The 25319-nt window shown below is 59.2% G+C and overlaps 1 protein-coding gene across 2 annotated transcripts in view; it reads left to right on the top strand.

Moving 5' to 3' along the window:
* SNX27 (sorting nexin 27) overlaps window positions 1-25319 on the top strand; it is a 32934-nt gene that overhangs the window by 6569 nt on the left and 1046 nt on the right. The window contains exons 2-12 of one of the 2 annotated variants that reach the window (XM_074566643.1): window positions 6353-6584; window positions 10029-10221; window positions 12357-12421; window positions 12960-13064; window positions 14160-14238; window positions 16047-16210; window positions 16433-16522; window positions 18697-18846; window positions 19156-19284; window positions 19519-19578; window positions 21382-21444. In XM_074566643.1, the coding sequence (XP_074422744.1) occupies window positions 6353-6584; window positions 10029-10221; window positions 12357-12421; window positions 12960-13064; window positions 14160-14238; window positions 16047-16210; window positions 16433-16522; window positions 18697-18846; window positions 19156-19284; window positions 19519-19578; window positions 21382-21444 (1330 nt within the window). The remainder of the gene's footprint in view (window positions 1-6352; window positions 6585-10028; window positions 10222-12356; window positions 12422-12959; window positions 13065-14159; window positions 14239-16046; window positions 16211-16432; window positions 16523-18696; window positions 18847-19155; window positions 19285-19518; window positions 19579-21381; window positions 21445-25319) is intronic. The other variant, XM_074566644.1, reaches the window with a different exon arrangement.

Below are 25319 nucleotides of genomic sequence, written 5' to 3'. Positions count from 1 at the left end.
CTGGTCTCGGCGCCGCGCTGAAAAATCTCTCCCTCGGATGAATATTTGGTGGATGGGGATGAAAAGCCGGATTCCAGTCAGGTGGAGATGGCTGCCGTTTGCCCACCCCAGGAGGGACGGCAGGCCGAAACGAGTGTCCTCCGCACGGCCCTGTTCAGCCCCAAAGGGAGAAGGACGGAGGTGGGGGAGTTCAGTCACCGACCCACGGTGGACCCCAGCGTGGTGGACCACCACGTGGAGAACCCGGGTGTTAGAGAAGCAGCAGGAGTGCGGGGAGCTTCTTGGTGATGTGTTGAATTTTAGGGGCTTAACGTACGGCCTTGGGCAGAGCCGGAGCCAGATGTATTTTGAACCAGGCGTCGGGAGCTGGAAGATGGGAAGTGCCTGGTTTTGCCGGGCTGGGAGAGAGGTGCGATGCCGTCGGGTACAGCTCTGCTTGTTTTACGCAGGTTTTGCTGGTCTTGCCTTGACTGCAGAGCTGGGCTTTGCCGTGGTGGCCCTGCTGATGGCGTGGGACGGCTGAAGGTGCTCATCTGCTAAAATGCAAAGCCTTAAAGATGACCCGAGTGGTTTCTGGGGTGTTTTTCCTTGGGTGGTTTGTCGGCTGGGTTAGCACTTTGCCTGAACAAAGCACGGAGGCAGGCCGTGGTCTTAATCTCCAGGAAGCTTCTTGCAGGCTTTCTTGCAGTAAATTTCCTTGTCATCTCTTGACAGACAGATAGCTGGGAAATTTTAAGAAATCTTCGCAGAAAAATGAGTCATTGGGTGTACAAATGGGAGAAGTGAAATGTTCTTCTCTGTGTCTTGGGGATCTTGCTCGTTAGCGCCAGCGTGATGGGGATTTTTGCTTGCATGCTTTTGTCCTCGGGGTCTCCTGGTGTTTGCCAGCGGTTCCTCTTCTTGCCGAGGACGCTTGCCCATGAGTGCTCTGCGTTCAAACGCAGCTGGGGAGTGAGACCTTTTCTGCGCCGCGCTGGTGGAGAGAGCAGGTCTGGGGGAGCGAGTCGGTGCTTCAGCAGCTCATCCTCCTTCCAGCCAGGGGACCGTGCAAGCCCGCTGCCGCCGCTCACCGTCTTTGGCCTTCCGCTTTGGAAACTCAGCCTCGGAGAGGCTTTTAAATTCATTACGGTGAACAAACACTGGTCTGCTCTGCCCCCCAGCATGCATTTTTGGCGGCGGGAGCTTGCCGAACCACTGGCTGGAGATCTTCTGTTAAGCGTAATCTGCTGTAATTCCCGGAGCCTGGCTTCCCACGTAGCACCAGGCGAGCCCCGACTGGCGAGTGCCGGGGCCGGCAGCGCCCGGTCTCGCCCCACGCGTGCCAGGGCGTCTGCCCTCGCAGCGGCGTCAGCGGTCACAGAGCCTGGCGCTGCCTGGGGTCACAGTCCAGAGTCTCAGCCTGTCTTGGCAGGATCTTTGGCATCGCGCTGGACTGTGGATTGCGGCACGGGCGTACGTTTGGAGACATACGGGAGACAGTTGCCCTCAGAGATGGGGAAACGAGTGTTTTGGGGTTATGTTGTCTTCAGCTCAGCCAACGTGAGCCCTTACCCGTGGTGAGTGTCGAGCCAGGTTGACCCTGACCAGCACCAGGAGGGAAACAGCTTCTTCCCAGCTCCCACAGGAGGTGCCGAGAGCATTCGGGAGCCCCTTCGCAGCCCTGCCCAGGTGGGGATACCCTTGTAAGAGGGACAGCGTGAAAAGGCTCCACGTTCCCCTGTCGAACAGCCCACTGAGCAGCTCCAGCTTCACTTCTACCCACCAACTCCAGAGCTTTTCCTGTGGTAACCTTCCTGTCAGGCAGCTCATGGCCCCGGCGAGGCAAAGAGGAAGCCGGGTGCCGAGGGAAGGAGACTCGCCCACTGTCCTGCAGCAGAAGGTGACAGAACCTCATGCTCCCGGTTTAACCATGTCCACGTTTGGTGGTGGACAGCTGAGAGAAGTGATTTGTCAGAGGGTGTTGCTCTTCAAGTGCTGCTGAAGTCTGGCAGACCTTACTGGGGCTGGCCGTGGTCTCCGTGCCGCAGCGGTTTGCTCTGCCCTGAGCAGAGTTCTCTATTTCCCTTCCCGCGCAGAAGAGAGCTGTCTGCAGCCTGCGGTGTCTCCTTTGCGGAGGGAAGGATTCGTTGGGTCTGGTTGTCATCTGCTGATGTTGTGCCTGGACGTCCTTTCTGTAAGGTACGGAGGGACCCAGCCCTGCCGTCAGCTCAGCACCCCTCTCCTGGGACCGTGCGCATCCCCTGGAATGCTAAAGGTAACGCCTGGATTTTTTTTCCGACCCCAAAGGAAGGCAGAAGCTTGAGGAGCAAAGTACCTGAGTGTCCCGTTGTTTTGGGAGAAGCGCGTTCGCCTCTCGGATCCCGCAGGTCTGTGGCCGTGGTTCAGCTCGGCTTCTCTCGCTTCGCCGCCTGCTCCTGGTTTGCCCGTGGCGGATGATTTACCATTCCCTTTCCTCGCTGGTTCGTGGGTGATGATTCCGGGCTGAGTTGCTATGGTGACTTTATTGCAAAGGTGCGAGTCCTCCGGCCCCGTGCGCCTGCGGTGCCGACTGCTCCTCCTCACCGCTGGGCGCGGAGGACGGCGAGCGGAGCCGCTGTTACAGCAGGATCTGAGCTGAGAAAAGCCGCCCCCGGGCGCGATGGAGAGCTGGCGGCGGGTATCACCGTTTTTTTGTGAATGAAATGATGCATTGCAGTCTCTCTGTCGGGAGTCCCAGGTCCTGTCCTTCCTCGCCCCCTCCCAGGGCTCGGTGTCGGCTCAGGGAGAAAACGGGTGGCAGCAGGAGTCACCAGGGGCTGGGGAGAGGAAGAGGAGGAAGCCGGCACCGTGTTTCTTCTCGGGCTGCTGGCAGAAGGGAAAGTGCGGTGTCCGAGGGCTTTGATGGGAAGTAAAGCTGAGGACCTCGTCTCAGCCTGGCTGGGGCTGAGTAAGTCAAAACCAGGCTTGGCTTTTGCAGCCGAAGCAGCGCGTCCTGCAGCCTGGGTCAGCCGAGAGCCCCTGCTGCAGCCGGGGGGGGGGCTCTGCCTGCCACTGCCCGGAGATGGGCTCGGGGTCCAGCGTGGGTCGGTGACTGAACTCCCCTGCCTTCGTCCTTCTCCCTTTGGGGCAGAACAGGGATGCGCGGAGGACAATCGTTTCGGCCCGCTGTCCCTCCTGGGGTGGGCAAATGACAGCCATCTGCACGCGACTGGAATCCGGCTTTTCATCCCCATCCACCAAAAATCAGCCCTGGGCAGCGGCGGCGCCGGACTTTGCAGCCGGGGTTCATTCTCGGCGAGCGGAAGGGATCTGGGGTCAGCGAGCAGCACGTGAGCGTCGCGCGGCGGGGCGGGGGGGAAAGGCAAACATCGCTTTGGCGCGACGGTGTCGGTGGCTAACGGCTCGACTTGCTAACGAGGGCTGCCCTGTGCGGCCGAATTTGCTGCTTCGGGGGCCACGCTGCTGCCCCGGGGAAGAGCTGGAATGAGGAGGGGGTTTCTTCTCTTCCTGAGCTCAACAGCCTTGTTCTGTAAAAGCCGTGTGCGGCCCTTGGAGCACAGAGCCTGCACGGAGCGTTGCTTCCTTATCCCTTCCCTGAGAGGGTACCGGAGCTCTAAGAGGGCTGATAAGGTGCAGTAGTGTCCGAGCCGGGGGAATTGTTCCTGCCCAGCTCTGCCTCTGGCTCACAAGCGCCGCTTGGAGCTTTTTAGACTTGGTTCGGAGCCTGGGATCTCTCACCCAGATCTGTAAGTGGAGATCCGGCTCTTTCCGGGCTGATTCTTCTAAGTAAAAGTTCAATTAAAAGCTGATGGATGTGAAGCGTCGAGAGCCTGTTCTCTTTCGTTTGAGAGCTGGGGATCGGAAGCTAAATCCTGCCCTTGATTTAAGGCAAGCTGCGATGGTTCTGTGACCATCTTCGCGGTGAGATGATGACAGTCTGCTCCCCGGCTCCGGGAAGGAGGAGCTGATTGCCAGAGGGAATATTTGAGAGCCCTTTCTCTCCCGGCGTGGTGGGCATGCGTGGCTGGGGAAGGGCAGACTGCTTTCCTCTTGCACTCCTCTGAAGCATCAGGTAGTGGCCGCAGCTGGCGCTGTGGAATAAGGGCGACGCTGGGCGCTCTGCGGGAGAAATTCCGACCTGTGAGCGAAGGCAAATTGGTGTTGTGCCGTGGTTGCCGCCGTTGCTTCAGCAGCAGTGAGAAACTCCCTGGCTGGTTTGTTCCAGGCTCGTCCCAAGCAGCCGCTCGGGAAGCAGAGGTGACAAGGTGACGGGGACCCATCGTCTCCGGTGATCTCCAGGCTCTCCATCAGCCGTGCCAGAGCCAGGGGGATGCGGTGGGTGAAGTTCTGCCTGTTCCTGTTTATACAGGGAATGTTTCAGATACCAAACTCTTCCCAGAGACGCTTGTGATGACGGCAAGTTTATGGAGACTCGCTACTAAATTTAGCTCTTACCGAGAAGAAAACCAGGCTGGTCCTTTCCCAGATTTGGAAGAGAACCCAACAGCTCTCTTTGCTTTGAAATCAAGTCATAGGTCCAGCATCTTTCTAGGCTGGCCGAGGTATGGTCCGTATCTTCTGGGCGAAGCACGAGCCAAATGATGGTAAGCTGAGCTTGCAGGGAGAGCAGGAATGCTCTGGAGGTGGCTTGGGTCTGTCTTGGGTCTTTAGAGCTTCTCTGGGGCTCCTGGAGGCTTTGGGGCGGAATTGTGAAGAGCTCCCACGATCGTGGAGGCCTTGGAGAGGGATTGTGAGGAGCTCTGGCGATCCTGGAAGGCTTGGGGCAGGATTGTGAGGAGCTCCCATGATCGCGGAGGGCTTGGGGTGGAATTGTGAGGAGCTTCCATGATCATGGAGGGCTTGCGGCAGGATTGTGAGGAGCTCCCGTGATCATGGAGGGCTTGGGGCGGAATTGTGAGGAGCTCCCGTGATCGTGGAGGGCTTGGGGCGGAATTGTGAGGAGCTCCCGTGATCGTGGAGGGCTTGGGGCGGAATTGTGAGGAGCTCCCGTGATCGTGGAGGGCTTGGGGCGGAATTGTGAGGAGCTCCCGTGATCGTGGAGGGCTTGGGGCGGAATTGTGAGGAGCTCCCGTGATCGTGGAGGGCTTGGGGCGGAATTGTGAGGAGCTCCTGGCGCACTTGTGAGGAGCTCCTGGCGCACTTGTGAGGAGCTCCTGGCGCACTTGTGAGGAGCTCCCGGCGGAATTGTGAGGAGCTCCTGGCGCACTTGTGAGGAGCTCCCACGATCATGGAGGGCTTGGGGCGCACTTGTGAGGAGCTCCCACGATCATGGAGGGCTTGGGGCGCACTTGTGAGGAGCTCCCACGATCATGGAGGGCTTGTGAGGAGCTCCCGTGATCGTGGAGGGCTTGTGAGGAGCTCCCGTGATCGTGGAGGGCTTGGGGCGCCATTGTGAGGAGCTCCCGTGATCGTGGAGGGCTTGGGGCGCCATTGTGAGGAGCTCCCGTGATCGTGGAGGGCTTGGGGCGCCATTGTGAGGAGCTCTGACGATCAGGTTGGAGCACTTCAGGAAGCAGCAGTGCGCTACTCGCTGCAGCAGTGCTCCGGGGCTGTTTGGGGCAAGGCAGAGCGGTTTGCCTAGAAGTAACGGAAGCGAACGGGCGTCTCCATTGTGTTGCACCAAAGCCCGAGTGCTGGTGGGTGCTGCGCCTCGGTGGCTGGGAGCACCAGCTTCTGAAATGGCTTAGCTTTGCTCTCCGAGCCTCCTTCCCTCCTTTCTCATCCTTGGTCACCTGGAAGCTTCAGTTTGTGTTTAGGAAATTCACTTGCGGTTTGGAGCTGTAGAGGATCGGGAGACGGGCTCTGCCCTAGCCAGAGCAGTATGTTTTGGGCGTTGCGCGTTTTCTTCCCCGATTCTGTGGGCTTCTCGCGTCCGCCTTGAGCCGACGGGAAAAGGCTCGCTTTCTGGGTACGAGCGTGCCGTGCCGTGTCGTGCCATTGAGAAACGGTAAAAACCGCAAAACTTGCGTTAAATATTCCAGGGGGTGGATGAGCCTTAAAGAAGTTCTAGCTGTGTCTGAAGCCATTAAACACAATTCAGTAAATAATAACCCTGATCTAGTTAAAAATGTCCCTGCTTACTGCAGGGGGGTTGGACTAGGTGACCTTTAGAGCTCCCTTCCAACCCAACACATCCTATGATTCTACGATAAGCCGAGAAATCACCAATTGGGAAAAATTAACGAAGTTTAGACCAGAGGGAAACGGGAGCAGCCAGGAGCGGTTGAGGCTGGAGGAGGGATTTCCGAGGGGAAGCAGGGACGTGGTGGATCCCTGGGCTGACCCTGGCGTGGTTTGAAGGCTCTGCACTCGCCCCTGCCTCGCTCATGGCTTCTCTGCTTTCCTCTCGCAGGAACGGGGTGAACGTCGAAGGAGCGACGCACAAGCAAGTGGTGGACCTGATCCGCGCAGGAGAGAAGGAGTTGATCCTGACGGTGTTGTCGGTGCCTCCCCACGAGGCAGACAATCTGGATCCCAGCGATGACTCTTTGGGGCAGTCGTTCTATGACTACACAGAAAAACAAGCCGTGCCCATCTCCATCCCCACCTACAAGCACGTGGAGCAAAACGGCGAGAAGTTTGTGGTTAGTATCCGCTCGGATGGTGTTTTCGGGAGATGGGAAGTGTCTGCTGTTAGTGACGGGTGGTGGCAACGTTCTCTGTTTGTCTTCAGGATGGAGGCGCGTTAATTTATTATTGACCGGTTCTGACCCTGCCTTATTTAGGCGCGCCCGTCCTCCTTCTTGCTGTGCTCGGTTTCTCTTGCAGCTATTCCCGGTGTGCTGGGAAGCCTTTTTATTAACGTATCCGGAATAGCTTGATCTCTTGTGAAGATGAAGTAGGAAGTTATTTTGTTTGTATAAACCTTCGTATTTGTACCTCCTGCTTTACACCAAGCGTTTAAGGACATCTGTGACAAATGTAAAAGCAAAGGGAGCAGATGTCTTGAGGCACAGCTTCCCATCTAACAGAATTTCTTTTCCCTTCCATCTCCCTTCCCCCTTTAGGGAGCGTCGGGGGAAAATAGTTGTGGAAAGACTTTTTCCTTGGGGCTCCCCGCCTCTTCTCTCGTGTTTATCGGGGAGGCTGGCAGTCATTTTCCCCGAGAATGTGATCTGTCATCGAAGTGCCTGACAAGGACGCGCCCTCTGAGGCTTAAGGTTGATTCTGGCTCGTCAGGGATGGCGGGCTGGGGCTGGTAAGGAAATATTCGGAGTGGGACCCAAACCAGGTTGAAGACACTCGTCTGCAGAACCGTTTCCTCTTGCACCGCTGGGGGTGTATTTAACCTCCTGTCGGCCGGGCCTTGCTTAGCTCTTTGCTTCCTTGCCTGGCTGTGGGGTGTTCACCGTTTGCAAGCCAAGCATCCATCTCGGTTGCCCCATCCTCCAGCACCCTGTGCTGGCCGCTGCTGTGAGCATGCCGCGGGGGACCAGCGGAGCCCGGCCGCTGCTGTGAGCGTGCCACGGGGACCGGCGGAGGCCGGCCGCTGCTGTGAGCGTGCCACGGGGACCGGCGGAGGCCGGCCGCTGCTGTGAGCGTGTTGCAAGGGACCGGCGGAGCCCGGCCGCTGCTGTGAGCGTGCCACGGGGACCGGCGGAGCCCGGCCGCTGCTGTGAGCGTGCCACGGGGACCGGCGGAGCCCGGCCGCTGCTGTGAGCGTGCCACGGGGACCGGCGGAGCCCGGCCGCTGCTGTGAGCGTGTTGCAAGGGACCGGCGGAGCCCGGCCGCTGCTCTCAGTGTGCCATGGGGACCGGCGGAGCCTGGCTGCTGGCCGCTGCTCTCAGTGTGCCACGGGGACCGGCGGAGCCTGGCTGCTGGCCGCTGCTCTCAGTGTGCCACGGGGACCAGCGGAGCCTGGCCACTGCTCTCAGTTTGCCACAGGGACCAGTGGAGCCTGCAGCCAGACCCCAGCTGGCTCCCAGTTTCAATCAGCGACTGGTAGAGACAGAAGCATGCCACAAGGGCGGTCATTCTTCCCCCCGCAGAGAGCTGCTTATTGTTAGGAGCACAGTCCTACCCGTGTCCAGGTCATTTTCTCCTGCTCTCTGTGCTGCCTTCCTTTTTCCGGAGCCAGGGAACTGTGTGGCTGTCGGTGGGGGTGGATGATGGAAGGACTCGGGACGAGATGGCGCGTGTCAGATGTTGTAGTTACGCCACTGCCTGGACTCGTGGCTGGAAGGTTTGTGCCGTGCGTTGGCTCCCTTTGCCCTCCCAGCCCGGGAGGGAGGTTTGGCTGGAGCAGCCGCCCTCGGGATGTGGTTGTGTTGTGGTGAGAGGTGCCAGGAGACAGATGACAAACTGGCTCATCACTTTTTCCTCTCCCAGCTGAGGACAGAGGCATTTTCCCAAGGAGGACACGAGCCAGTGTCCATGTTGCAGAACCCAGCGTGTGTGAGAGAGGAAGGGTGGAGAGGGTTCGTCAGCACCCGGCTCACCAGAGGGGTCAGGCTCCCGTTGTCACTTCAACGCGTCACCCTGGCGCGTGTCTCTGAAGGGGACAGATGGGATCCCTGCGGATCCGCAGCCTCACGGGGAGCCCTGTTCTCCCAGCCTTGGGGGGATGCTGCTGGATCGGGTGTGCTGTGTGGGGCAGGAGAAGAAGGGTCCTGGAAACCAGAGGTTCTTAAAGCAGCGCAGTGTTGGGGGCGGCAAAGGCGGCCTCTTCTCTGGACTGACAGTAGCTGCGACGTTCGGATCCAGCCCCATCCCGGCACCTTCCCCCGAGGTGACGCTGGAAGGGTTGAACGCGTGCTTCGCTTTAAGGAAAAAGCTGTGGTTTTGATGGAGCGCTTTCCCCTTGTGAAGGTTATCGGGGAGGTGTGTGGAGGGGTGAGTGAGCTGGGACCGCCCCGGGCCCTCATCGGGGGAGCAGGTTGGGCTTTTGAGTCTTCTGAAGGCTGACAAAACCACTCGCGGTGTGTCTTCGGCACGTGCTGGCCTCCTCCTCTGTGCCCTGCCGGCTTCGGGAGGACGGCGGAGGGTGATGCCCTTCTCCAGAGGAGGGGTAGCGGTTGCAAACGTCAAAACGCCTGAACCTGCTCTCTTCCTTCTGCATCCCTTGCCTTGTGTGAAGCTAATTAAGGTAACGCTGCTGTTTGGGACCTCCTTATCACTGAGGGCGTATTAGCAAGGCCTAGATAAGAGCTTGTTTAACTTGCCTGTGAGACTCAGCAGATCGGCTTTAAAAATGGAGGCGGCTGGTTAATGAACGGGAAGGGAATTCCCTGAAGAGCATCACGGTGCTGAGAAATGTCCTGAGTCCATAACTCTGCTCCAGATTTCCCCTGTTTGGGACCGGAGTCCTGTTTCCTTAATGCGCCCAGAACGAAACTGGAAGAGTTGCACGCATAGCAAAGAAACTAGTTACCGTGGGGGGGTGCTCCTAAAAGAGATGTAATGCTGCTTCTCCCCTGGGATCTGGTGCCTGACGGCTGCCAGGGGCCGTGTCCAGACAGGATCCGAGCCTCTGCTCGGTTTGGGACCCCTCTGTGTCTCGGGGAAAGCAGCGTTGAACCCGAAGCCGAAGCTCTGGGGCTTTGGCTGCACCGTGAGGCTCAATTCTGCGCCAAGCTGGAAATCCAGCGGTGGCGTCCAGCCCCTCTGGAAGGTGATGGGGCTCTTGTTGCTGAACGCAACCGATGCCGTCAGCACGGCGTTTGCTGTGGCATCTGTCTGGCAGTGGCTTGGTGCATCTCGGGACCCTCCTGTGCCCAGGAGATGCTCCAGGTGATGGCTGCATTGGGGCTCAGGACCTCGCGTAAAGCGTTTGGGTGTTTTTCCTCTCCTTTTGGAGTAGAAACGCCTTGAACTCGTGCTAATCCTGCTGCTCTCGGGTGGTGGTAGTAGCTGGGACACCCCCCAGCTCCAAGGATTGGCAGTGGCATATTTAGCTGTTCGTACCAGTTTCTCATTCTGGTTCAAACCCTCCTTATTTAGTCCCGTGGGTCTGGGAAGGCAGAGCTGTGCCAGTCTGGATTTGGGAAGCTTTTCTCTCCCCGCAGTGAGCCTCTTCTCCTCCCTGCAGGTCTACAATGTTTACATGGCGGGCCGCCAGCTCTGCTCCAAGCGGTACCGGGAGTTTGCCATCCTGCACCAGAACCTGAAACGGGAATTCGCCAACTTCACTTTTCCACGTCTCCCGGGGAAATGGCCCTTCTCTTTGTCGGAGCAGCAGCTGGACGCCCGGCGGCGAGGGCTGGAGGAGTACCTGGAGAAAGGTACTGAGCTGGGAGCTGCGCGCCGCCTTCCTGGCAAGCGGGGAAACGAATCCCTGGGGCATATCGTAGAATCACAGAATGGTTCGGGTTGGAAGGCACCTTTGAAGATCATCTAGTTCCAACCCTCCTGCCCTGGGCAGGGTCACCTCCCACCAGCCCAGGTGGCTCCAAGCCCCGTCCAACGTGGCCTTGAACCCCTCCAGGGATGGGGCAGCCACAGCTTCTCTGGGCAACCTGGGCCAGGGGCTCACCGCCCTCGGAAGAAGGAATTTCTTCCCCACATCTCATCTCAATCTCCCCTCTTCCAGTTTAAAACCATTAGCCCTTGTCCTATCGTTACGCTCCCTGCTCCAGAGTCTCTCCCCAGCTTTCCTGGAGCCCCTTTATGGACTGGAAGGCTGCTGTAAGGTCTCCCCGGAGCCTTCTCTTCTCCAGGCTGAACCCACCCAACTCTCTCAGCCTGTCCCCATAGCGTAGGTGTTCCAGCCCTCTGATCATCTTCGTGGCCTTCTGCTGGCCCCGCTCCAACAGGTCCACGTCCTTCTTGTGCTGAGGACTCCAGAGCTGCTCGCAGGACTCCAGGTGGGGTCTCACCAGAGCGGAGCAGAGGGGCAGAATCCCCTCCCTCGCTCTGCTGGCCACGCTTCTTTTGATGCAGCCCAGGATGCGGTTGGCTTTCTGGGCTGCAAGCTCATGTTGAGGCTCCCGTCCTTCCACCGGTGGCCCAAAACTTCACGAGGATTTGGTTACCTGTGAGGGAGAGAAGCTCCTGTGTAGCTGGGTTGGATTTTACGGCTGGAGGGGTGAGAGGGAGCTCAGACTTGCCACGGCTTAATGATGCATGTGTTACCGCCTTGCAACGCACGTCCAACAACAAAATGTGTAATTAGTTTTTTAACGCACAACAAGCTTTTATTTCTGGTGTCATATTTCTCCAAGATCCAGTGATCTTGGAGAGGAGGAAGGCTTTGGAGCAGGGAGAAGGTCGTGTTCGAGGCTGTTCTCGTCAGGCTCAGCCAGTACGTTCGGAGCTTGCTCACGGCTGAACGCTGTGGTCCTGGTTGATCAGAAGTAGGAGCAGGAGCAGCAGGAGTTTCCTTTATGGAATCACAGAATCGCTGAGGTTGGAAGGGACTTGTCAGACCATCGAGTCCAACCATCAACCCAATCTGACAAAAACCATCACTAAACCATGTTTCGAAGCACCACGTCTGCCCGGCTTTTAAATCCCTCCAGGGATGGTGCCTCCACCACTGCCCTGGGCAGCCTCTTCCAATCCTTGACAACCCTTTCGATGAAGGCATTTTTCCTAATATCCGTCCTAAACCTCCCCTGGCGCAACTTGAGGCCGTTTCCTCTTGTCCCGTCGCCTGTTCCTTGGGAGAAGAGCCCGACCCCCCCCGGCTACCCCCTCCTTTCAGGGAGCTGTAGAGAGCGAGAAGGTCTCCCCTCAGCCTCCTCTTCTCCAGGCTGAACACTCCCAGCTCCCTCAGCCGCTCCTCACAAGACTCCTGCTCCTCCCTTTCCCAGCCCGGGAAGCAAAGCCCCATCTTCCCGTAAGATGGACGTGGTCAGGTTTTCCCCACTCCGCTGATATCTCAGCCCTGCTCGTCCATCTTCATCCTCGGGTACCAGCTGGAGGAAGGGACGGACTGGTTGCATCTTAGAGGCAACGTGATACACTTGGGGTGCAAATTGTTTGCTGAACTTGCCCTAAATTCCCAAATAGTTTCAGTCCCTTCTGGAATAACTTTTTTTTTTTTTTTTTTTTTGGAGGCAAAAGCACTATTTGTGAAATCCTTGCCCACTTTTAAGTGTAGTCTAACCCTCCTGTTGGCTGTGTGCCTGGGGCCCAGGTTTCACCCACAGGGAATATCTCGATGAGTTACTCAACACTGCCGTTCCTTAATATCCTAGGGGATTCGGGCTGGATCAGTCTCCGTGCCAGGACACCTGATACAGCCCCAAGAGCACTTGCTGTGAGAAGGTTTTTCCGGGCTGGAGATACCACCCTCGTTTCACGCCGCCCGCGGAACAGACAGTTGTTATTGCCACGTCGCCTTTGGGTCGGTGCTGGGAGGGGAGGTCTCCCCCTTCCCCCGGCACCCCGCTAACCTGCGCTCTCTGTCCCGCAGTGTGTTCGATACGCGTCATTGGGGAGAGCGACATCATGCAGGAGTTCCTCTCGGAGTCGGACGAGGTAGGCACGTCGGCAATGAGGTTCTGCCCTGACCCTCCCTGCGACACGGGCTGTAAATGCCTGGTAAAACCAGAGGAGAGAGTGGAGACGTTCCCTGCCGAAGCCCCAGTTGGTTGAACAGCACACCATGGCAAAAAATCAAGGCTGCAGTTTGCTGCCTGTCACTGCACAGAGGAAACCAGGGAGCTGCCGTTTGCCCTTCGACTGCCGTTGTTTTCCCAACCTTTCCGCCGTGCGTTAAGTTGCCGTGTCCCGGAGGTTCCTCTCCCTCCTCCCTGGCGAACCCGTGAATGGAGAATCCTACCCCGTCGTGGTCCGGAGCGGTTTGCTCGGCTTCCTGTCTCGCAGCAGAGCTCGTGTCTTCCTCCTTTCAGAATTTCTCTGCTGCAGACCAGAATGGGATTCTTGAGGCTTGCAGACCAGCCGGTCGTTAAAGTGACCGTTTTAATTAGCCAGCACAAGGCAATAAATAGTCCGTAGAGCTCCGGGCTCGGTTCGTGTGACGCTGATTTCTCTCCTCTCTTCTTCCCTCCTGCAGAATTACAACGGCGTCTCGGACGTGGAGCTCCGGGTAGCGCTACCAGATATAACGACAGTGACGGTCAGAGTCAAAAAGAACAGCACTACAGACCAGGTCTACCAGGTGAGCTGCTGCTTTTTTTGCCTTGACTGGAAGATTATCATGTTTCAGATGTTAACGGAGACCCCGTGGGTGCCCTCTTGCTCCTCTCGAGTGCGGGTGGGCATCAGCGACGCCGCTTTGCTGTAGCGGAGAGGACGGGGACGCTGGAGAACTCTAACCTGCCGCCGTGCTGAAGCAGCGTTTTCGCTGGCAGGCTTGGCTGCAAGGACAGAGTCATCGCTGAATTAATTTTCACCGATAATATCTTCAAGCTGGCGGATGGCTCTGAGCGCTAGACGGATCGTGGTGTTATGGCTCGCAGGGGTTGCGGTGGAGGAGGTGGATCCAAGAGCTGTCTGCGGCCAGCCCGGGAGTCCCGCCATGGCTGTGTGGCAGGACAGCGGGCTGAATATTCAGCGTAGTGACCCTTTGGGGAATCCTCTGGCCGGGTTACAGGTGTGCAAGTGGCCGGAGGCCCAGGGCTTTAAGTGGTAAACCAAGGACAAGTGACTTCAGCCAGCACCGCAGGAGGAAAAGTGGAAGCTGTCAGCGGATTAGGGGGAAAAAGACGATGCGGGGGGGACGACCTTTTTTTGAAAGGGGAACTAAAAATGTTGCTGCAAGCAAGGTAACCCGGGGCGGGTTGCGAAAGAGCAGGCTCTCGGGAGCTCGATCTGCACGGCAGAGCCCCGCAGGCGGGAGCCGGGGTAGGTTCCTGCGTTTGGGACGCCGAGTTTCACGTCGCCTCCACCGAGTCTCTGCGTTCTGGCTGTGGTAGCAGCGCGCGGGTTTTGTTGGAGAAAACTCCTGGGGGAGGTGTGCGCGCCTCTGCTGTCAGGAGCTGAGGCTGGAGGCGTCGGAAGAACAGATGACCTAATTGTCAGCCGCGGTGGCACTTAAAATCTAGAGCAATTTACAGGAAGGTGAAAGCAGGAGAGTCTAAGCCTTTGCTTAAGAAAACATCTGTTTTTACTGGAAGAGTAAAATTCAGGTTTTCCGTGGTGACTGACACCTGGAATGCTTGGGAATAACCCGTACGAAGCCAGCCTTGCCCCGGAACGGGACCGGCAGCTGCTGACTCCGGTTTTGCTCACCCCCTTTTCCCGTTCTCTTTAGGCTGTGGCTGCCAAAGTCGGAATGGACAGTATTACCGCAAACTACTTCGCCTTGTTTGAAGTGATCAATCACTCCTTTGGTAAGTCTTTTAATCCCCTCGGCGCTGACGAGGGAGGGAGGGAGGAGAAAGCTCTGTGGCGCTCGCGGAGCCCGGCCGGTGGCACTCTCATTGAGGTCTTATCTCTGCTGGCATACCCAGGAGGAATCGGGCAGGCACAGCAGGATCTCGTAACGAGGAGCCCTCGAAGTCTGATGGCTTTTTTTCCGCTGCCGCTTGACTTTCTCTTTCTTAAGCTGTTCAAGGAGATGAGCTTTTTGTTAAACCGAGAGATGCCTTTTACTTCAAAGGGTCCAGCTTAGAAAAAGCGGGCAGCGTCACTGCAGCGCAGCCGTCTCCGAAGAGCCGGCGGGGAGCGGCTTGGGATGGGTCTTCTCCTTTTCCTTTGCTGGAAAGGAAAGAGGATGGGAAAGGAAAGAGGATGGAGGGCACACGTAGGTGTGGGGCGATGCCCAGGCCCTGGAGGGGACGTGCTGCAAGCTGCATTGTAGCTTCTCGTCTCTCCTTACGGCGGTTAAATCCTGGTGGTATCTGAGGTTTGACTGGGGGATTCTGGGCCATCGTTTTGGCAATTACTTAATTGCCCTCCTTCCAGCTTAGCGCCCGCTGGGGTCTCCCGGCTGCTCTTCGCATCCCCGGCCGCAGCAGGCTCTGGTTTCACCCAGCTTCGCATCGGGTTCGCTGAAGCTGTAGAGAGGCCAAAATGTCACGGTCACGCCACAAAAGGGGTGTCGTGGTTGGTTTGTGGTTGGTTTTTTGGATTGGTCCCGTCCTCCGTCCCCCTCCCGCCCCCCGCCCCGTGTTGGGTTTTAAACCAAGTGTATTTCTCACTACCTTCATCCCTGGATTGTCACCTCTGTAAGTCTCAAACTCATCCCGTTGGTACGGCAAACCGTGCCTTGCAGGAAAGATTCCTAGGGCTGTTCCTCGCGCTCACAAGATTCTGGCTGAATGGCAGGGGCAACTTTTAGCTGCTTAAAACCCTCCTAAAACGACTCATCTGATAGAACAGGCTGGGTTCGCGTTCAGATGCTGACCCTGGGGCAGCCAAGATACCGCCAGTCTCCTGTAGAACAGTTGACGTTGCAGAACTGCCTCTGCCGCCGGGTTTGTGGTCGCTCTTTGGGGGTTCCCGGGTGCCGGCGTGTGACGGAGCAGGACACGGGGAGGGAGGAGCAGGGCTGGAGGCTCGGCGTGTTGTTTCGAGGCTGCCGAGGCAGGGCTGTGCGGGGAGTTCCTGCTCGTGGGCGACGGGACGCTGCAGCCGGCTGGCACGGTCCCACGCAGGAGGCTTTTACGCTGCCAGACTCTAACGGGAGCTATTAATTCCTCGTTCCCGTGAGTGCCGCGCTCCTCAAACTGCGCTGGGAAGTAAAAAAACTCCAGTTAACCTTTACGGCTCATGCTTTCTGGACACTCACTGCAAACATCCACGTTTATCCCTGTCTGGATACGCTCCGTTTAATTTCTCTGGAAACCATAAGCTCCGTCTGCAGTAAGGTGGCAGCCGTATCCCTACCTGACGGAGGAGATGTACTCGCCTTTTTTGTCCATCGTAGCTGGGCAAAGCAGATTTGAACGCAGGAAATGTCTCGTCAGGGGCTTGCTGATGGCCTGGCTGCTCCAGCTTGGCTGAGCAATGGTTTTGTCCGGGCTCTGGTGGCCGGCGTGGGCTGACACTGTGGACGGAGGTACGGAAAAAGGCTGGATTTGATCAGGGAGGAGAAGGAAGGGCCCTGGAGCAGAGCTTGGGGCTGAGGGGCATGGCCGCTGCTGAGGCTGTGTGGGGCTCTGCGCTGACCTCCGTGTCTTTTGTGCTTTTTTTCCAGTGCGCAAACTGGCGCCCAACGAATTCCCCCACAAACTCTACGTGCAGAATTACACCTCGGCGGTGCCGGGAACGTGCCTGACCATCCGGAAATGGCTCTTCACTACAGAGGAGGAGGTTCTTCTCAATGACAATGACCTGGCGGTCACCTACTTCTTCCATCAGGTGGGTGCCCAAGAGCTGTAATTTTTTACTGGAGGTAGGGTGACATGAATCCCTGGCTCCCAAAGCGTCCTTTGGCGTATTGGCAACGGAGCGTGAAATTGAGGGCCAGTCCTGCGCGGGTACCTTCAGCCTCAGGGCCGGCCGAGGAAAGCAAAGCGTCGTGACTCAGTGAAGAGTCCCCTGGTCTGACCTCCTGGGTTTCCTTTCCCTTTTTCTCTTTAGGCTGTTGATGACGTCAAGAAAGGCTACATCAAAGCAGAGGAGAAGTCCTACCAGTTACAGAAGCTGTGTGAGCAGAGAAAGATGGTCATGGTGAGTTATCCTACCTGGCCTCTTTGCTTTCCCTCCCTGAGACACAGGCCCAAATTGCCCAGAGAAGCTGTGGCTGCCCCATCCCTGGAGGGGTTCAAGGCCAGGTTGGACGGGGCTCAGAGCAACCTGGTCTGTGAAAGATGTCCCTGCCCAGGGCAGGGGGTTGGACCAGACGATCTTCAAAGGTCCCTTCCAACCCAAACCATTCCATGCACACAGCCTTGGAAAACCCGTCTTGCTTGGAAAGCGGTAACGGTGGAGAGCTGTGGGGGTGCGGGCTCAGCGCAGGAGGGGTTGGCAGGCCGTGCGGACGCAGGAACGCCAGGCGCAGGGCTGGCCTGTGCCCGAGGGTCGGCTACTGCGTGAACCAAAACCACCCCCTCGTGCCTGGCGCGTTGGAACATTGTCCTTGGCAAGATCACCCATTGACTCGGCTCCAAACAAGGCAGCGATAAAACCTTGTGGGTTATTGCCGGTGTTGAAAGGTGAGGTGCTTAACGTGTGGTGTAGCAATCCTTCACCTGCAGCCCTTCGGGGACGGCTCGCTCTTCCGAGTAATTGAGAGGCAAAGGTCTCCTCCTGCCTCTGAGATGGTGGTGCTGGGTCAGCCGAGGGAGGGGTGGGTCCTGGCCCGCTCCTAATGCGAGTTGCTGCCCCCTCGGTGCCGTAGTTTCTTTTCGTCCATCAGAAGTCTTCCCAGATTGCAGATCCTGTGTCAGAGCTCGCTGTCTGGTCAGGGATTTTCTGCCTCTTACCGCTTTGCCAAGCACATGCCGGGGGCTTGGTACGACGGGATGAGCCTGCCCGGCATGGAGGGGATGCCCTGGGCTCATCTGCCAGACGCGAGCTTGGCCGCAAGATCAAAGAGCGGAAGAATCTGACTTGTAAATAACTTCCCGGGTTGCTGGAGGCTGCCCTTTCCCTGCCTCGCTGCAGCCCTCCGGCCTTCTCCCAGCCAGCCCGACCGCTCTCCGGGAGCTGATGGGTTTGGGATTCCCTTCTCCAGCTTGGCCGGCCCTGCTCAGACTCTCCTCAGGGCTGGGCTGGCTGCGGTAGCTCCGAGGGGTCCCTGCTGGGGGGATTTGCGTTGGGGCGGACCCCGGAAAGGTCACCTGAAACGCTAAGCCAAGAAGGTTAATTATTAACTAATGATAAAGATTAGTAAATAGACACTTCCTCCTGCGGGTTATCTCATGGCTGGGTTGTTTCTGCCCCACTCCTTGGCCGCCGGAGAAAGATCTGAATCTTTGGAAAGGGTATATCCCAGCATATATATATACACACACACACACCCCAGGTGCAATAGGTCAAGAAGACAACATCTGTGTCCCAAAGAGCCTGTGAAGCCAAAGTACTTCATCCTCTACCTCCCCCCCATGCTCTTAAGGGTCCTGCTTGGAGCACGGTGCTTGAGGATCTGGCCCCTTCCTCCCCTCTGGATGCGCGGCTTTTTCCTTGGTTAAAAAAAAAATCACTCCGGTCTTTCTCATAGTTCTGCCCTACGTGAACCTTTCTTGGTGCAACATAAAGTTGCTTCTGCCACGTCCTGAGCTGTGACTCTTGAGCTCCCCGCGCTTCTCCGGTGTCCTCACTGCGCTACGCTCAGAAACAAAGAGCCAAAATACCTCTTTGAACCTTTTCATGAGTTGCAGCACGGGCATCGAAGGACTCTGAGAAACCCGGATCCTGCATCGGCCCCTTTTTCTGGTCTCAGCTTCAGCCCGTAGCGAGGACGGGGGTGGCTCAGGCCAGAGCGGGGCTCTCGGTCCCGGGGCTGCTTTAGCTCCTCGCTCAGATCCGTACCATCCCGGGGGAGCGCGTCTGTGCCGATCGGCCACTGCCTCTCTCCTGGGAAAGGGGTTTTGGTGTTGGAGGCTGCGAGGAGCTCTGTGTTTATCCATACCTGGATGGATCCAGGGTTCGGAGAGGGGAATGAGCAGCTGAGGGGTCTCCTTCCTTCCCCGGCACAGCCCTGCCTGGGGGTTTCGGTGCCCTTTGGAGGGGATCCAGCCTCCCTGGGCTGGGGTAAAGCCAGGGATTTCCGAGGGGGCGATTAGCACCAGGGGGTGCGAGGGGCGGAGGCGGTGGGGGAAGCAGGAGGATGCCGGGCGGGTGTGGGGTGGTTCCCTTCCCTTCCTCCGAGCAAACCGACGCCTGCGGCTTTCTCTCCGCAGTATTTAAACATGTTACGGACGTGCGAGGGTTACAACGAGATCATCTTCCCCCATTGCTCCTGTGACTCTCGGCGGAAGGGACATGTGATCACAGCCATCAGCATCAAGCACTTTAAACTCCACGCCTGCACCGAGGAGGGGCAGCTGGAGGTAAGGGGGGGTCCTGAGGAGCTGGGGCTCCTCGCCTTTGCCATAGGGACGCAGCACCGGCGCCCTGTCCCCGGAGCTCGGGGCGGGCTCGGGACAGCTGCTGAGAGGATTTTGGCAGTGGTTGGGAGCGCAGGGCTTTACCTGGCTGCTCTGTGGGTGTTGGCGTGGGTCTCCCCTGCTGCTTCCCCGGCCCGTACCTGTCCCCGGGCGTCCTCGTTCCCTCTTGGCATCACTTTTGCCACCTGAGCTGCCCTAAACCTCCCCTTCCTCACGGTCCGCTGCCCTCACCCGGGTTTTATTTCCCTTCAGAACCAGGTAATAGCATTCGAATGGGACGAAATGCAGCGGTGGGACACGGACGAAGAGGGAATGGCATTTTGTTTTGAATACGCACGAGGAGAGAAGAAACCCCGATGGGTTAAAATCTTCACCCCCTATGTAAGTACCCCTCTTCTTTGCAGCTCTGCAAAGGAAAAGCCCGGAACCTGCTTGTTTTCCCTCTCGAAGCTGGAGGAGCAGCCCGTGCTCCAGCTTTTGGGGTGGGAGGAGACGCGGGGGCCGGTGGCCACCAGGAGGAGCCCGCAGCACGGGGAGCGCCGGCCAAGGCGAATGGGTGCCAGGGCGGCTCTTGGGGCTGCTGCCGCTCTGAGAGACGCCTCTTTCCCTTCGCAGTTCAACTACATGCACGAGTGCTTCGAACGGGTCTTCTGCGAGCTCAAGTGGAGGAAGGAGGTAAGAACCCGCAACCGCAGGGAAACGGCTTCGCCTTTTACGGGAGGCTTTTAGCGGCGAGCGTTTCTGCCCGGTCCTGCAGCAGCGGCTTCTACGCGGAGTAATCGGGACCCTTCGAGGAGTGAGACCGGGTGTTTGGGGAGCGCCGGGGTGGGATGGCTGGCTTTCAAAGACCCCGGGCTCGGTAGGTGGAGGGCGTTTCGTATTGCAGCTGGAGCGAGATGCCGGGAAAGCCTCGTGCAGGCGGGACTGACCAGGATAACCAGTTCCCCAGGCTGCGCCGCTGCAGCCGCTCGCTCCCCGCCGTCGGCTGTTGAATGCAGATGGCGAAACGTCCGTCCTCCGCAGAGACGATGCGGGTTGCTGAATTATTCAGAAAGGGTTGTGAGAGCCTCCGTCGAAAAGCTGCCGAGAAGCACAGGGAGGTTTGGGGGGCTTTTTGTTCCGAATCGCAGCCCGAGGTGCCTGCTCAGCCTCCGCCGGTGGAAGCTGCGCTCAAGAGCTGACTCTGAGCTCCTCTCCTCCCACCCCAGGGAGATGTTTTATCACCTCACGTCCATCTGCTGCTCCTCCTTGGGGTTGTCCCACATCTGTTGCTCCCCAGGGACTGCTCCCGTCAGCTCCGCTTGCCGGGAGGAAGCAGAGAGCCAACTGGAAAAGCTGTGTGCAGTCGGCTCGCTCAGCCGGCCCCAGGGTGCTCTGGCCTGGGTTTGTGCGGCTACCGAATCCCCATCCCATGTCTCTGCTGTCCCGGAGATGGCCCTCTCCCTCGCGGCGTCAGAGATAAGCAACTGTTGGAGGTTGGATCCTCCCTTGCTACCCTTGATCCCGTCAGTGCTGTTGGCACCAGCCCTCCGCTTTCCGCTGATGGCTCCTTTCAGCCAGGTGATGGATTCGGGTACCTAAAATAGGGCTTAAACGCAGCAAGTCTGAAATGGTGATCCGGGAAAATCTGCCCTGCAGCTGCCCGCTCCTAAATATGGGGGGATGCCTCCCTCTTGCCTTACCTGGAAGTTTCCTGCCTGCTGGGCATCGGCCCGTGGCGGGGGTGTTGGTGCTCGTCCTCGGCACGGCCGGGGTCCAGGCTCGGCACCGCGCTGGCGTGGGAGGCGTGTTGGAGACGCGCAGAGAGCGCAGGGCCTGGACCGCGGCAGCCGCGCTTGCTGGAGGATGTAACAGCGGGATGGAGGAGTGTAAACCTGGAAGAGTTTCCCAGGAAATAAGAAAACGGGATTTTTGGCTGGCCTTAAGCTTCAGGGGTGGAAGCTGAACCTCCCACGAGTGACAGGAGACCGGCAGGCAGGGGCGAGGAGACCTCCTGGTGCTGGGCTGCGCTCCAGAGCCTGCGGAGACCCAGCTCAGCCCGTTTATCCCGTGGACAACTGCAGGAACAGCCGTCAGGAGTCCCCTGGAGCCCGGACCCGCTTTGTCCTGGCCCTGAGCCTTGTAGCAGGGAGGACGCGGGGCTCGACAGCGTGTGGTTATAGAGTTCGGCCGAGGAACTTGGCTGTGGGGTTTGTGCCCCAGCTGGAGGTGACCTCTCTGTCCCTTGTAGGAACAAATCTTTGTGGCTCGCTTTGTTTCACGCGGTAGAAGCTGCCCGCGTGGGTTGCTGGGATTATTCTCCAAATCCCAGCTCCTCTGTAGCTCCCCCCGTGTCTGACGTCCGCGGAGCACCCTGGATCCGTCCCGATGCTCTCCCAGCCGCTCCAGCACCAGCTCTTCAGTCTCCTCCCGTGTCCCCGGCTCTGAGTTTTTTATTTATACCCCTTTTTTTTTTTTTTTTTTTTTCCCCTTGTGAAGGTGGAGGAGGAAGCAACAGGCAAGGATAACGAGAACTGCAGTAAAGACAATATGTGCAGCAAGGTAATCGGGCTGAAAACGAACAGCATCTGTGCTCTCTGAGCCGGTCTGGCTGCTCTGCTGCTGACGTAGCGTCTCTCCTGCTTCTCCGCTCCGGTTCCTCTTAGCGTAGGACGGTCTCCTTTCCTCTAGCGGCTTCTCCTTGGAGGGAACCCGCCAAGTTAAATCCCCCGCTGCCGCTCTTCGTGGCGTGGAGACGGCTTTGCGCTTAAAGGCCGTTTTTCCTGGCTTGGTCCTGACTTGCCGCTCTCCTGGACTCCGCCGCGCTTTGGATGACCCGGGACATGACGCCGCCGCAGCTGACGGCTGAGACGTGAGCTGCGGCTCCCTTCGCCTCCCCGGAGGCGCAGTTGTAAAGGGGACAACCGCTTCTTTTAAAGGACCGAAGACTCGATCCTGCAAGCCGCAGGCTAGTGGCGTCTGGCTTTTCTCTTCTGTTTTTCTGCAGCAAAGACCTTTAGGGGACTGACACACGCCGTTCGCAGCGCTGCTTTAACCGCAGGGAGCAAAACCGCTTGTGTTGTAGCACCTCCTAAACGCACCCCTCTCCTCCTGCTGCTCTCTCCCCGGCCCTTTTCGCGTTCAGCTGGACAGGATTTAAAGCTAAACACTTTAAATTGCTTCAAGAGGCGCCAGGAAGCGTCCCTGAATCCTCTAGGATATCTCCTCGTAGGCTTTTCTCCCAGCGCCTTTTGCCGTAGCGTACGCACGGACGAGGCTCGCCCGGGGAGTTGTGTGACGCTGTATAAACGCCCCGACGTGGTGCGCGCCGGGAACCGCGAGCTCGCAGCGTCCTCGGCGGGGGGCTGCGGACGTGCCGTTCTGCCAGCCTGGAACCCGGCGCTCTGCCCTCCTCCCCCCGCTCCAAATCCTCCTCCTTTTGCTCGGGCTTCGGAAATAGCTGCGGGTTATTTAAGTTGTCGGAGCGAAAGCGCCGCCGTGGTGTGTGCGGCGAGGCCGAAAGTTGTTAACCCCGGCGGTACGGGTAGGTGCTGCTCTCGGGGAGGAGCTGGGTCGCCTTGGCTAGAAAGTGTTGGACATCAAAGAGGGCAGCAGAAAGCTGTAGTAGACGGTGTGGGATGCGTCACCGGTGTGGGATGTGTCACCCGTTCAGGAAAGAGCCGTGAAAGGCGGGGGTGTGGGAGCCTCCCGCCCTGTGTGATACTTCCTCTGCCGCACAGATCCTGCCCGATAAGGCTCCCCGCCATCGCGCCGGGGTAAACCCTCAGCCCCCGAATGCGTGCGAAGGAGGCTTTTGTCTGCGTGTGTTCCTCCTGCCTTGCCCCTTCCCACTTAAAAGCGGCTGTTTGATGTCTTCTCTACAAAGCCCGGAGCCGCCGGGAGGGATTCGTTCCTGCTGCCGGCGGGGGAACGGGGCGGCTCGGCAGAACCAAAGAGCTGCCATTCGCCTGAACCGCGCTGGGGCTCCGCTCCCCTTCCCAAGCGCTCCGCTTCCCATCCCAGCGTTCCTTCCGGGGCAGCCCCCGACAAGGGCCGGAGGATTCTCTGGCTCCGGGAAATGAAACGGCCTCGTCCGGGCAGCGGCTGGAGCCGGTGGGCGAGTGGGGAGAGCTGGGGGCTGTGCCGCAGCTGCTGCCTCCCAGGGATGGTTCACGTTTGTCCCTCGCTCATCGCTAGCAGCGAGGGACCCAGTTTCCCCCCAGGGAGGAGGAGGAGGCAGGGCGTGAGGGCATCCACGATAATAGATCTGGAATTGGAAACCAGGGGAATTGCTTTTTCCTTCCCTCTGAAATGGTCCTGGATACTAAACATCCCGGTGCTCCCCTGCCAGGGAAATGTTTTTTTGGGGTTGTTTTTTTTTTTCTCCCATTCAGTTTATACGCATCCGCCCTTGGCAGCAGCTCCTGGCACCGTCTCCCCACCCCCGGCGTGTGCTCCGTGGTCACCGGCCCCCCCCCCTCCAAAAACCCACTTTGGGGGGGCCTCCCAAACGCTGCCTCTTCCCACCACCCCCCTCCCCAGCATCAGGCTGCCGAAGCGGGAGCGTTTCTGACCGGTCGCTGGCTCTTTCTCTCTCCCCAGGGTGAAATAAAACGATTGATGGAATTTGGCAGCTACTTTACCGATATATTTAGTGCTCCGTAAACTGCTGGCTTGCCTTTCCCCCCCCCAACCCCCCCCCCCAGCAGATGCTGGTAGATAGTGCTGGGTGCGCCGAGGAAGAGCGGGGTTTGAGCTTCTTTCTTCTTGCCGAGAGACGAGAGCCCGGCTCCTTGTCGGACCCTCCTGCTCCCCCGGGGACGCGGTGGCTCCTCTTGTGTCCCTTCTCGGGCTGGGGGGGGTCCGGGGGGGGCGCTGAGGATGGGAGGAGGCTGGCTTATTGCAGGTGACAAGCTCCCTTGGGGGACGTTGGGGTGGCTCGGAGCGTGTAGGTGAAGTTGTGGGATGGGAGGGAGACGGTGCCATGGGGTGGGGGGTGGGGGGGCTGTCACCTGTGACCCCCCCCAGGGCCTGGTGGGGGGGGGACACGGCGAAACGGCTCCGTCCTCCTTTCGTGAGCAGCGGCTCGGCTCGGCGTAGCTCTCGCAAGCGGAATTTGGGTTATTTGCAGCCTTCGGCCCTTTTCTGGAGGGAGGGAGGGTTGCAGAGCCGGGAGAGAGCGGGGCTTCCTTGGGGGGTGGCGGGGGGGGGGGACCCTCCAATTCCCAGGGGTGCTCCTGGCCTCCTTCCTGCCCTCCTTAATCTCGGAGCCGCTTCCCCCGCGGGGTGTCGTTTGCCTTTTCCTCCGGCACGGGGAGGCTTCGTTAGCGCCGGAGGCTTCGTTAGTGCCGGAGAGGAGCTGGGATGTGCCGGATCCCAGCGAGCGCCGTGGCTCTCCACAGCGGAGAACCCCCCGGGGGGGGGACAGGAGGGGTCCCTGGCATGTCCAAACCCCCAGCTCATCCTTCTCCCCTCGGTTTGGGGACTGCCCCCCCCCCTCCAACGTCATGGCCGTCCTCCTGCACGGCGCATCCCTGCGGCATCCCGGACCGCTGCGGTCTGGGCTGGATGGAGCTGGAAGATGCCGGGGGGGGGCCGGGTTGGGGGGGTGTCCAGCACCCCGGTGTGACGCCGAGCAGGCAGGCGAAATCATCCTTCGGGGCTGAAATATAAAAATACCGAAGGGTGACACCAGTGCACGCCCCTAGAAGCCGGGCGGATGGTGGGGACATCTGCCTGGGCCGGGGGGGTGGCCACGGATTTAGGGTGGGACGCAGCGGGACCGTCCCTTGCCTTCTGGCATCGTTCCCATCCGGAATCGGAGCCAGCCCCGAGATGGGCAGCAAAATCGCCCTGGCTCGGCCGGATCCGCCTTGTGGGGGGGGGGGGCTCCCCCCAACCACCCCTTCCCAAAGCTCCCGCAAGCCCACGGCACGTCCCCGTCCGGGATCGGGGGTCAGAGTCCCCCCCCCCCAGCTCCCGTGAGTCCCGGCTCTCCCGGCTCCCACCCTGGGCTTGAGTGAAGGCCGTGGCCGTGGGGGGGGTGGGGGTTAGATCCTCGCCCTCCCCGGTACCGGCCAGGATGTGGCAGTGGGGACTTGGGGCCTGGGACGTGCCCCGGTGCTGGGGACATCGCTGTGAGGTGACGTGGGGATCTGGGGGGCGATTTGGCTGCGAGCCCTGGCCTCCCCCCCCCCCCCCGCCCCCCCCAAAGCCAGCTCCTCGCCCCACTGCCTCCCCGAGCTCCGTACCCGTGGGGCTGGGGGCTCGTGGTGGCCCCAGTGGCTGGCCCCAGGCTGTCACCCTGGGCTGGGGACAGAAGACCCCCCCCCCGCGCCCCGGGATGTCCCCCCGGTCCCTTCTGCGGCTGTCCCCAGGCTGTCACCATGGGCTGGGGACGGACAGACCCCCCGCCGGGTCCCTTCTGTGGCCCTCCC

The sequence above is a fragment of the Larus michahellis genome, chromosome 24 (genome assembly GCF_964199755.1).
Source record: "Larus michahellis chromosome 24, bLarMic1.1, whole genome shotgun sequence".
Lineage (NCBI taxonomy): Eukaryota > Metazoa > Chordata > Aves > Charadriiformes > Laridae > Larus > Larus michahellis.
Note: the sequence above shows the minus strand (reverse complement) of the source record. Positions and strands in the feature narration are given on the sequence as shown.